Raw genomic sequence first — 13,295 nt, 5'->3', positions numbered from 1 at the left:
CTAATACTGGCGCTTCTGGTGTCGAGTGCTATGCCACGTTCAAAGTCGCTGAAATCTTCGTCTTGACCAGTCTTGCACTGAATTTCACATGCACAGCATGCCTACAATCTGCTCACCTGCTTTATATCAATAAAGCAGGTAAGAATAGGGTAATGGTGCCCTTGCGCTAGCACAGTTGGTAGACTCGTCATCACCGGGTGCAAAAGACCCGAGTTCGAATTCTATCGACGACGTGAAGAATTTTTATGGGCCTTTTTCACAACATAGCTGAGTTAGTCGGTCTCAGGCGAGGGTAGCATGATTTTTTCTCCCAGAAACTCGGGTTTTTCGTCCAGAAAACAGCAAATCGGCCAAAAAAAAAAACATGATATACACTGCGCAATATGGCCTAAGTCGCTGATGCGCCTAAAACCTTACAAACAACAATAATGGTGTTAGTATTAGCCGTATGATGCAAGGGAGCCCAGGGCTTTTGCTGCATCGGCCAAAAAAAAAAAAAAAAAACATGATAATAAATAAATAATGATATTAATTATTACCCCGAGCTGTCAGCCTCAATCGCCTATGAAGACAACTTATTCCAATAATTAGCAACTCTCTGGCTAAAAGAAAACGTCCTGCAATTTAGTCTAAACCTCCATCCCGTAAAAGTAAACAAAGGGAACTTCATCCATTATTCACAGGTGGGAATAGTGGGTGTAGTTCCGTTCACCCACTATTCCCAGGTTACCTTCAGTAGTACTAATGGTACCTGCTTAATTTCGGTGGTCGGACTAGGACCAGTGCATTCAACCTGGTTTGATAACGGCAGAACTGTTACAGAAGGAACTTTCCGTTTCATGAAACGGGTAGGTACACTTAATACATTGGCCACTCAATGTATTATAGCTGTCAGAAAATTTGGCTTGAGTTAGCAAAAATCCAGAATATTGTTATTAAGGAAAATCATACTGTTCGGTCACGTCAGAATAATATCAGAGCTTAAAGAGGCGTAAAGAACTATACAAGATATTGTAACTCGTTTTTTAGTTGTTGAATGTGCAAATCTCAAAAAATGTTAAGCCTAAAATTTTACTAACTTTGTTCAAAAATATTTAGTTTACCTAGTGAATAAAACAGAATCCAGTGCCAGCGGGGAGCTAACGATACATTGAAACGGCCAACTTTTGGAGAGATCAATGGCATTTTTTAAGTAACCTGTAATATACAAAAAAGGGTAATTGATGAAATATGTCACCATAGTCCTATATCTGAAAAAAATAGTATTTGATCAATAAACAACGCGCAATAAGGCAACATCTGGTCATGCCAATTGTCAACATTCTGCAATTTTTTTAATATCGAGCATTGAAAATTTGAATAATTTCAGTTGGGCATTCTCTCGAAATTTCTGAGATTAAAATTTACATGGAGGTATTTCTGCCATTATGATCGTTGACAATGTACTCGAGTTATAAAAGAAGTACGTGATGTCTACATAGGAATGAAACAACTATGAATGCTTATTACTTTTTATTGAAGAATGCAAGAAGAGTAATATTCACACAGATGATGATAGTCAGTACGTGTGAGCTTCATATGATATACGCGAACATGACATCCTAGTATATTAGGTTACGTAATGTGATGGTTCAACATAGCGGACATTCAATATGTACACCATTCTTAGCACGGACCAAGTCGCAGCGATGGCCATTTTCCCTCCACGCTGTCTAACGTATCAGGGGATATAGAAGCCACTGCTGATGTGATGCGCCCTTTCAGTTGAACGGTGTCCTTCGCTTTTGTGGAATACACTGTCTTTCTTATAAACTCACAGAAAAAAATCAAACTGGTAAGGACAGGCGATCTTGTTGGCCAAGTAATGGTCCATCTCTACCCATCCAGCGCCCTAGCACCCAGGCATCAAGGAAGAGGCGGACATCACGAGACCAGTGAGGAGCAGCGCCATCCTGCTGGAATATGAGGTTGACGGTCCTCTAATTGTGGTTCCACAAGCGGTTGAAGCACGTCTGAGTACGCAAGACCTGTCTTTGGTAAATTTAATTCAGCCATCAGTAGCACACATTTCGCTTTCTCTTGTGGGTTCATCATAATTCAGTCTGAAACACATTATATAAAATGAGCATAATATATAAACATATAACCGGAAACATTTATATATAAAAAATTATAAAGCTTCAAAGTTGTTTCATTTATATGTAGATATAAATTTATTGACCTATGTCGACATTAATGCAAATGCAACGATGCGAATTAGTAACATAACATCAAAGGCTGTTTATGCAGAAGAGCACATACCACTTTCAGTATGTTCACAACCTCTTCTGCAGAGCAGGTTCAAGTCGGGCCGTGTGCAATTAATTTTCCAAAGAAAATTGAAGAAACTAGCAACTTTTTTGATGGGCCTACACCAACGCAGGCCTATATATCTGCAAAAATAAATATAGAACAACACACTCACCATCCCCAATGACAACAACAATTCGTTGATGTTTGTCCTTGCCAGCCGAAGGTGAATGTGTATCCTATAAGTCTCTTCAAGATGGTGGTCTAACCCATTGGTAGTCTCGTGATTTTGAAAAGCAGTTAAAGGGAGGAACTAAAGCAGCGTTGGAAGAATCATTAAGCTTTAATCATCATATAGGAGTTAACAAAATTCCACATTATTTTGATCATAAGGCTGCCTGTAGTCCCTACCTGGGATCGCAGACTGTCTTATTACTACAAGCGGAGTAGCAGTAAACGACAAAATGTACTCTCGTCTGTCAAGAAATGAAACATCTGAAAACAAAGAGACACCCGCATCATATATATCACGTACTTACTTCACTATTAGAAAGTAACAGTAGGTTGCGGTTTTAACACTAATAAGATGCTGGCAACCGCACTTTTATCGGGGCGGACAACTATGTGCAAAATGGTGCTCCACCACACGATGGCCGATCAGAGCTATCCTTTAGGAATACTTCTGAAATAAAGTTATTTTTTCTCTCATCTTCTTGCTCATGGCCAACAAGTTTGCCAAAACAGTTGCCTACTAACGCTACTTGAAGTTATGTGTGCTGTTGGAGTGTAGCGACAATCTGCACCTTAAATTTCTGAGATGGCAAACATCTCAACCGAAATGCAGCTCTTCTGTCTTTAAATCAACTACTTGTATATGCAATGCGCTGTGGGCATTAGTCTTGCCCCTGTATTGTACCCATGATGCAATGTATATGGATCATTTTATTATCGACACGAACTGTTGATATATATTCCTGACTGCAAACGTGATGCCTAAAAAAGAAAGAAAAAGTTCAAGTTACGTCTAACAGAAAATCCCCTTAAACTTTTCAACATGCTGCAAACAAGTAGTTGAAACTTCTTAAACCCCTTTTTGTTTTATCTGAAATTCCATCACATGTGATACATTTCAATAAAAACAGAATAAATATATAAAAGTTCCCTAAGAAAATAAGATAAAAGCATCTGCAGGGTTTTAATTATTGCTTCCTCAAATTCTGCTACTGGCTTTTTCTTCTTTACCGGAAGTCTTTTATGCAGTTCAATTTTGCACGTTGCATGAATTATCTCCATTGTGCCTCTTTATTCCTTTCCTGAATCCTTTATTGTAATTTATTGCCATTTTTGATGGAATTTTAATATTTTGGCTCTTCCTCTTTCATTTCAATTATCATCCCCTCCTTTTACTTTATTTAACAGAATGTACATTGCCTCTTCAAATTAAATTGCAGCTTTGATTAAGTTCAGAGATGGTTCCTAAATGATCTGCCATCCATCTAATCATGCAGTAGCGAGATGCCTTTTATCTTCTCAAGAAATTGAAATAACCATAGAAATATCTTCCAAGGTGGCGTTGTCGCATCACACGAAAATGGTAATTGCACTCTAGTTATAGGTTGTCACGGTGCAGTATCCCGTTTTGCTTATTTTGAGGCGTGAAGTGGACAAACCCACGTTTGGACCCCAAAACTGGGTTTCTGGTTCTCTTTCGCTTCTTCCATATGGTATGAGCGATGTCTTTAAGATTATTGTGGATATCGTGATGAAATCCAGCGACCCTTGAATTTCATCTATGAAGCTTTAAAGTGGATTCTCTGCGCAGCCCAAATAGTAAATCGGACCGAACCTAATAGTGACGCTATAGGAGCTTCATTATTAGCAAGCGGATAATCTCTCTGTCTCTACCCCAAGAATCGTGACTGGGAGGGAGTTCCTAGCAGTCGCATTTGGATACTCCCAAGGCTTTGTCCTGGAATTGAGCATAGTCTGGCATCTATAAACGAGAATATCCAATAATCGCAGCATATTTAGAAATTTCGATGAATCATAATGGCAAACTAGAGGAACGGGTAATCTTCAAAAGAAAATAAAATTAGAAACTTCACAAAAACTCTCTGATTCACTTCAGAAATATATATATACACATGGTTATCAAGCCTTATTCAGCGAGTATATTTTATTTACTTCAAATGTGATATTTGTGCACAGTACCGGCCGCCAGTAATTTAAACTGGCTGTGGAAAAAAATTATATATATATATTAATGTTTTTTTCTTTTCTTTACATTAAAACATTCATTTTCCATAATATTTAAATCGGGTAAAGGTTTGCCTAATAGTATTCTTATGCCTAGCTGTCCCCTCGCAGTAAAAATCTTGAAAGAAACATGCTTACCAAGAGGTAAACCGAGCAATCAAATTATGTGAAAATTCAGCGAGAATATGAACTATTGACTGTCGCAGTCATGAAGTAATCGTTATGAAGCAGTCATAAGTCTTTTGTTTACGGCTACTAGTCATTAGGCTGAACAGTACACAGGTCGTTTTAAATTTCTTAGCTAACATGTAGGAATATTATTAGGTGTAGTAGAGAAAAAAACAGGTGCCTCCAGGTCACCACCCATTTGGTCTTTTCTTCCATAGCGTTAGTACGGAAGGCGAAGCAAAGTGGATGAGTCCTTTGAGTCACATTGAGTCTCTGCTTTAATAAAAAGTTACATTTATGTGGGTATGAGCGAGAGAGAGAATGATGATGATGATGTAAAATTAATTTCAGTTCACTCTCAAAATTCCAAAAAAAAAAAAAAAAAAATTGTCAAACTTGAATACTTACTGTGCAACTGATAATTGCTTCGAAGAAATAAATGACCTGCTACCATCCATAAAATGCTAATAGCTCGGATGCCATGGATCACCTGAATATTACCAAGGTCTGATTGGCCGTAATTCATACTACGGACGCTCTTAAACAAAGAGAAGGCCAAACACGTCTGTATGCATTTCCCTACGTAAACAAATATAATTTCTAATATTATTTCAAGATGATTTTACTTCATTATTGTAGTGCCAATAAATACTTAATATAGGTTAATATAACTTGTATCAAACTATATAGCATACAAAGGATTAAAAAAAATAACTGAGTACAATGAATTAAAGGTTTTATGTATATACGTATGTATATATATATATTTCGGATTGTAATTAAGTAATAACGTGGAACAGGAAAAGTAAATTAAAAAGAAATAAATATATATATATATATATATATATATATTTACTTTTAATAATTTGAAGTTTCATATATATATATCAGTTTACACTGATTTAAAATGTACGTTGCGGCAACTGTACCCATGTAATGTTCTCCATTCTGCATATATTTGCAAATCAAACGTTTAAGAGACCTAATAAGCGTCTGGTACTTGTGGAATGAGATATCGTATTTGTGCAGCCGAAGTATTTAATCTACAACATTTGCAAAACCTGTTTCTCTAAGTTGTCTTCCGATCTGGTACTCGTCAAGTGGAAAATTTTTCCTTGTTTCTGCCTCTACAGATTTCTTTACGAGCATCATCACAAATTAAAATCATTAACTCAGCAAAAGTAAACAGATTTGTAATGTTTCCCATAATATCAGTTTAATAAATTCCGTGCACAACGAGGCAATCAGTTGTGCAACCTGAAATTCAACAGACACGCTGATACTTTTAGTGTATACTCTGACACACGGATTACTCGCTACTGAGTAGCTGGTTCTTGTCTTAGAACAACACTATTCATGTCGATGTTTGTCGTATGTTTTGTGCTGTTTAAAGCCGTAGTACACAGTCATGTTTTTATGACATAAATTTGAATATAAAAATGCTTTGCCGTTTTACACGGTTTTGTAATTTATGATTAATCTATAATATCTCGGAAATAGACTTTTTTGATATCGCTTATACGAACTTTTTTTTTGTTGTTATTTTTAGCTGTAGAACGCGCTCTATCGCTGCAATTTTGAAAACACTCTATATATATATAGGATATTTGGAGCCCTGATGAATTCCGAAAAGATTGGAGATATAAATTTTCCCCCAGTTTATAAAGTGTTGCAATGATAAAATGGGTAATTATAAACCTCCACGTTTAACTTCATTTTCAAGGAAAATTATGGAATCTCTGATTATAGATGTATTGCAAAAGCTTCTGGACAGGAGTGTGATTACTCGAGAAACAAAATGGATTTGTTAGAAAGAAATCATGTTTAACTAATCTGATAAGATATTATGAGGTTGCTACAAAAGAACACTGGACGCATAGAATTATTTTGATATATTATGCATACATTATAGGTGTTATTGAAGCTTTTGATAGATCCCATATAAATGAAATTTGTACAAATCAGAGGATTGTGCCATTAGTTGGAAAGTACTACCACGGATAAAATTGTCTACACGATAGAAGACAAAGAGTGGTTATGAATGACTGCTGATTTGAGTGGCATGGTCATGAATGTGGTTAACAGGGTTCGGTACTGGGTCCCTTGTTTCTGTTATTTGTTAATGGCATTGTTGAAGGCATAACAGGCTTCATTCTCAAAGTTGGTTAATGATACAAAGGTCTGGAAGATGGAAAATAGTAACAAAGACAAGCAGGGGTATTTTCAATAACTAAATAATTTAGTTGGTCTGAAAAATTGCAATTAAAGTACAATATCGAGAAATGTTAAGTTCTGCATTTCAGTAATAGTAATCCCAAATGTAATTAGTACTCAGGATAGGAAAGAAAAACTGAAAGTAGCCGACAGTGAAAAAATCAAGCATAATTGTGCTTTGCAGCATGAAGTTCCGTCAATAACCAATGGTCAATGCAGAAGTACGGTAGTGCATGCGATTTATTTGGCCGTGGTTCAAGCCCATATAACAGCAAAATACGAAATGTACTTGCATTTTCTATCTTTTAAATTTCTTTGATCCTATGTGACCGTCTCGGAGCATAAAGAGAAATTTTATTTGTTTATATTGCTAGGACAGCATATAGTGTTTTGTCTATGATGTTCAGAAATTTTGCTAGTATGGACGAAGAAATAAGTATTCTATAAAGCCTTGATTAGGCCACACCTTGAGTGTTCAAGTTTACTGCCCTCATTTCAGGAAGGATGTCTGTTGGAATAGATGCAATGAAGATTAACAACGTAAGTGTTTGCTATAAAGAAGTATTCCTATAGACAGCGGCTGCAGTTTATCAGTTGCAAAGTCTCGATACAGACTTCTGCGCAGAACCTTGATCTAACTATTTAAGGCTTGGAAGGCTTGTATAAATTACATACGTACAGAGAACTGTAAAAAAAACCTGCAGCTGTAGAACATCTGAGAATTATTCGATTAAAACACTTTTCACACTTTTAAAACATTTTATTTTCGAAAAAACTTTAAAATTCAGAATATAGATATTCGTCCCGTTGCTTTACTGTTCTGTGTTCTTTCTTCAAAACTTCTTTCGAATGTTGTCAGACCATTTTCGATGGTATTTTAACTTAATTATGTTAATTGAAACAACGTAACATTATTCAATGTACCAAAGCTTTAAAAGGACATCACGACGTCCTTTTAAAGCTTTTTTTTCTTATTTTTATTTTCCTATTAAGCACACTGCTTGTTGGATTTTTAGGACAGATCATCTTTTCAGAGTTACCAGAGAACAACCTCATCTACATGTGTATAATGTCTCTTTGGTCGGATTGCCTGTTTTGCCTTACAAAAAACCCGAGTTTTCGGAAGAAACTCGTTAAAGGACAGTTTTTCCCAACGGACTAAAAGAATATGAATGTCACGTGGTGACATCGCTGTACTTTCCTTAGTGCGTTTGAGTCTCTCTTAGGCCATCTTTTAAAGCAAGACGTGAATCGGATTGGCAACCTGCAGGCGTGCGCTATCATGGAAGCAGAATGATTCTTTCTGTTAGTTATCCCAGTTACTTGCGTTTGATGCTGAGAGGCAGACAGTTTATAGTTTCAATCAGTAGCGTAGCTGGGGTTATCGACTCCCGGGGGCAACATGTCTTCCTGTCGCCCCTGAGCGTGAATGTGATAGATAATTCTTTCAGTTTGCGCCCCTGAAGCTCGGCGCCCTGGGCAACTTCTCCCTTTCTGCACCACCGTTGCTACACCTCTGGTTTCAATATACCATTCCGAATTCGCATCAGGTTCTTTAAAGTCTGGAAACCCTGACCACTCTACAACACTGGAGTTGGTGAGCAACCTTCACCATACACAGCCCTCGTTTGTATGAATTTCGTGTGGTTTTTGCCCTTCAGTAATTAAATATTGAATTACTCTGTTTTGATTTGTTCGAGACGTGCTGTCCGTGTAAAATGTGAAATATCATACGAAAAATTACACACCGATCAACTAACGTACGAAACGAAACAGGTTTTGGCGATGGATTGGATAACGAGCTGCTGTTTTGCTCACCCTGCTGAGATTGCCAAATTTGCAGATTTCCATGGGAATGTTTGATAGCTGTACATGCCGCTTTGATAGCTATACATACCTACACTATCGTGGTATTTTATTTTAACGAAATTTACATTTAATTAATAAATGATTAATTTAATTAATAAAGTGACGAACAGAATAGCAAGCGCTTTTGTTAATTATTCATCAGGAGACTTGAAGCTCTAGCTTCAAGTATATTTTAAATTATAAATTTGTGAAATAAGGTTAAACTCGTGCACAAACTGTACAACTGCTTTCTTAAACATCAAAATAATTATTATTATTTTATTGAAATATATTAATTGGTATCTTCTTTTATAGGGCTAAAATCGTTCGTAATATTTTTTTTACTTACCCGGGGAGGCTTTTGACTTCTGATTGTTAGAGTCATTGTACAATAGATCCATCACCGAAGCAAGTATCACTATGAAAATTAGAACGCACAGAATAGCTCTGTAAGAAACAGTAACAAGACGGTAAGTTTCTTTTATTTTGAAAGAAATTTTTATTTGATAAGTATACAACTATATTTATCATACGTTAAGCTCTCTCTCTCTCTCAGTCGTTTCTCTGTTTATCCTCAGCTGATTTACTTCATTCTTGTATTGAAAGGTATATACGATATCTTATTTTACATAACATGCACTACTTATTACCAGTTTTAATTTTACAGTAATTTCATTACGAAATTAAGGAGCTCTTTTAAATAAATTTAACAAATAGATAACACTTACATTATCACAACTTGTACAGTGTCCACTTCAACTTCTTTCTTCACCCTACAGTCTTCAACTGAGTAGTTGAAGGGAAGATCTTTTAAAACTGCAAAATAATGCATTGTTTAAGACAAAATATTCACTTATTCAAAAAAAAAAAAAAACCGCTGAAAGATGCCCACATTTTTTAATGTCTGATATCCAGTATTGTTTTTTACATGAAGTGTGCAACAGCTAATATCAAATAAATCGCATATAAGTATTTTATAACAGATTTAACAACCATTATCTCAAATATAACATTATCTATTGTAAATAGTAATAAATAAATTTCGTTCATTCTGGAATCGGTCGAACCTACTATTGCATATAGGCCTAATCAATACCAAAATGACAAATGGAGGGAAATGAAATCCCATGCATTTTTTAACGGCCATTTAAGGCACTTTCCCACTTATATCACTTTCTTTAAGGTCCCAAGAAGGAATAAACCTGGATAAAACTCTTCTTCCACTTGATTTTTCGTTTTGGGAAAGGTAGGGTGGAGACTATATTCTAGGACAGGCCTGGCCAACCCAAATCGTTCTGCCGGCCACCTTGACGAACTATAATTTTTCGCGGGTCACACATAAAATAAATAAAAAAAAAAATCTGTTAAAAATAAAAAATCAAATGCTATAAAATTGTATTTTATTCATTCATTTTTATTATATATCTACATCAATGAGATATTTGCTTTTCTTTACGATCACTCTATTTTTTAAAATCTACTTCAATGTTGGTAGTTTCACATCTTAATTGATTTCTGTTGTTGAAGCTCAAGATTTACTTTTAATAAATTTCATTTTTGAAAAGAAAGTTTCACAAACGTATGTAGCTCCGAAGGCACTCACAATTTTTTGTGCAAAAAAATCTTAATTTGGGATACTTTTCCGCTGTCACATACGTTTTGTAAAAGTTGATTTTTGATGTCGTGGCGTCACGAATATTGCAAAGGTCCTATATATCATAGACCTTCCTAGACCACCATGTACCTTCCTAGTTACCTGTTTAGACTGCATAGAAAATTCATGTTTGACTGAATTAATTCCTAGGTCTTTTTTGTCCTGAACCACTTTTACCTCTTCTCCCCCAGCTTGTAACTCCTGTATTTCTGTACCGTAGATGCGAAAGCTTATATTTAGAAACAAAATTTTATATTTAACTGTAAGCTCTGAATGTATAAAGGCTGCTCTTTACAATTAAGTATGCGTACGTTCGCACGCCCTGTTCAGCGTTTAGTTTAATTTAACAAAAACTCTTTTGAAAGTGTTCTTTCTTTTTAATATCATGCAAAAGAAAAGTTGAAAACGCCAAAAAAAAAAAAAAAAAAAACCGAGCGTAGTTCGTTAAGTATTCAGGTTTTCAACTTACATATCAGCAGCTGAATCATAAACACAGCAAAGAAACAAACAAAAATAATTGAAAAGTCACTTTTATTTACCAAAATATTAACGAATTCTGAAAAATTATCTCGGATTTGGGCTGAAAGCCATGAGGATGGATGGAAGGAAAATGTGCCACCTTCTGTACTCATTTCAATACCATGTTTTAAAATACCTGTCTTTGAAGCAATGAATGTGGACACAGCGCTTTTTACAGCCTGGAAATTTTCAAGTTCTATTCCATCGAGATAATATTGTTGACTTTTGAAGATTTTTTTTCCAGTGCATCGCTCAAACTTTGAACTTACCGGCAGTAGGTCCAAACTTCTTGTGATTGTTTTATTGGTGTGGCAGGCAGCATTTAAAAATAAACCAAGCCCTGAATTCCCCACCAAATATCATGCCTGAATTTTAGCCTGTGAATACGATCTTGTACAATCTAATTCACAATAAATCATGCGAACCAGTGCACTATGATTTATTATCCTCATAAAACTTGTGTATGAACTAAAAAAAGGTGAATGTACTTAAATATACACATGCAAAAATATAAATACAGTAAAAAATAAATATACGGTATAACATATTATAAATATACACAAATATATAGCTGGTGGACAAAATAATGGAAACGCCTGTGATAAGAGCTACAGGTATGCACTAATAGTGTTGGGCCAGCATTTGCTTTTAAAACAGCTTGATTTCTACATGGAATAGATTCAAATAAATCTTGAACTGTCTTAAGAGGAATATTAGACCATTCTTCATGGAGGACTGTTCCAAGCTCCTTGAGTGATGAAGGTGGAGCAAACCTGCTTTTCACTTTCCTCTCCGGTTATGCCTTTTATGCTCCTCAAAAGAAAATTTGACACATCTGGCTGTGTATTTTTGAGCATTATCATCTTGAAACATGGCATTATTTGCAGAGAACAATGTTTGCACCATGAGATGAACTAGGTCACTCAGATATCAAGACAATCAGTGGCAGTAATTCACCTATGCAGGGTGATCATAGAACCACACATATTTTATTGACTTCACCTGGTAGTGCCATGCCACCAGTGCCAAAGTCCATATGCACTAATTCTAAAATGACAGGTCGGTCATTTTATTCATATACCTTTTTATATCACCTCTAAATAAACATCAGGTTTTATTGTCTTTCCTTCACAGTACTACTTGCAAAAAAAAAAAAAAAAAAAAATCATCCCTGCGTGTTCATAAATTAGTTATACAGCCATTACAAAAATTGCCACTTTCATATCAGGTGTCCATTATTTTGTCTATTCCCCCTTTACGTAAATATACATGCTAGCAAGATAGCTGACTACTCGACTCTGGTGAGAGGATAATAGACAATTAGCATACATTTTTATACTTTAATTAGAAATATATTTTATATTTAAACTGTTTATTACTGTAATTATTGTAATTTACTGATTTATTATTGTAATTACTGTTTAGCTGGATTTCAAGCTAAACAGTAATTACAATCAAGCCCAGCCAGACCAGGGCTTTCAATCTTTTGTCAGTTAAACAAAGTGTAAATAATTTCGGTAAAGTAGAATAATGAGTTATCATGCACGTACTTGTACAGTAAAGCCTCAGCTATCCGGCATCCATCCATCCATCAATTAAGTTAATGCAACCGACATATTTTAAAAATCATGTACAGTATTTAAAAAAGGACAGTTGCGCCACCTACGTACCCAGTAACAAAGAGGCTGAATTAAATAATTAAACATTATATTGAAAAATTAACTTAAACTGTTTAGAAAAGTGGAAATTATGTATATCGTATACATAAAATCACAAATGACCACTCGAAGCACTGAAGCCGGTTGTTTTTCGCACTGTCGTTTTAATATATATCGGGGTTTTGGGCAAGTAATCGATATTTTAATGACGATACAAATATACTCTAGCGAATATATTTATATCATCATAACCATAATTCATCCATAAATTATGGCATCCAAAAAAAGACCGGAAAAGTCACTAAAAACGTAGACATATCGTATTAACCTTAAACTGACTGTAGATATTTGTAAAGGAGTTAAGAGGAATCGTAACGTATTTGTGAATTGTAATCACTAGGGCTGATCCACACGCGTGTGGATCAGCCCTAGTGGCACGCGACGCAATAATGATCATAAATGATCCAGTCATAAATGATCATTTATGACCATGCGCTACCATTTATGATCCGCGCATGGCGCCACCAGAATTTTACGTTTATGAAATAAATATTTTTCATTATTTATTATTATAATATTTTTTTTTCACGTTGGTAGCGTGCCACTAATAAGAGCTACATGCGTCGCGTAGGTAGCGGATGGTTGGCCGCCCATGACTTCTGGTGGAATCACCTATACTAGTATCGCTC

General features: G+C 35.5%; 1 protein-coding gene across 1 annotated transcript in view; it reads right to left on the bottom strand.

Moving 5' to 3' along the window:
* Positions 1-13,295, bottom strand: part of LOC150089404 (nose resistant to fluoxetine protein 6-like) — a 142,185-nt gene that overhangs the window by 83,254 nt on the left and 45,636 nt on the right. The window contains exons 4-7 of the mRNA XM_090389431.1: positions 9,504-9,591; positions 9,125-9,222; positions 5,122-5,292; positions 1,104-1,197 (exon numbers count right to left, since the gene is read on the bottom strand). Coding sequence (XP_090245557.1) covers positions 1,104-1,197; positions 5,122-5,292; positions 9,125-9,222; positions 9,504-9,591 — 451 coding nt within the window. The remainder of the gene's footprint in view (positions 1-1,103; positions 1,198-5,121; positions 5,293-9,124; positions 9,223-9,503; positions 9,592-13,295) is intronic.

Source organism: Mastigoproctus giganteus, chromosome 2 (assembly GCF_048544385.1).
Source record: "Mastigoproctus giganteus isolate SK-2022 chromosome 2, ASM4854438v1, whole genome shotgun sequence".
In the NCBI taxonomy this organism is placed as follows: Eukaryota; Metazoa; Arthropoda; class Arachnida; order Uropygi; family Thelyphonidae; genus Mastigoproctus; species Mastigoproctus giganteus.
Note: the sequence above shows the minus strand (reverse complement) of the source record. Positions and strands in the feature narration are given on the sequence as shown.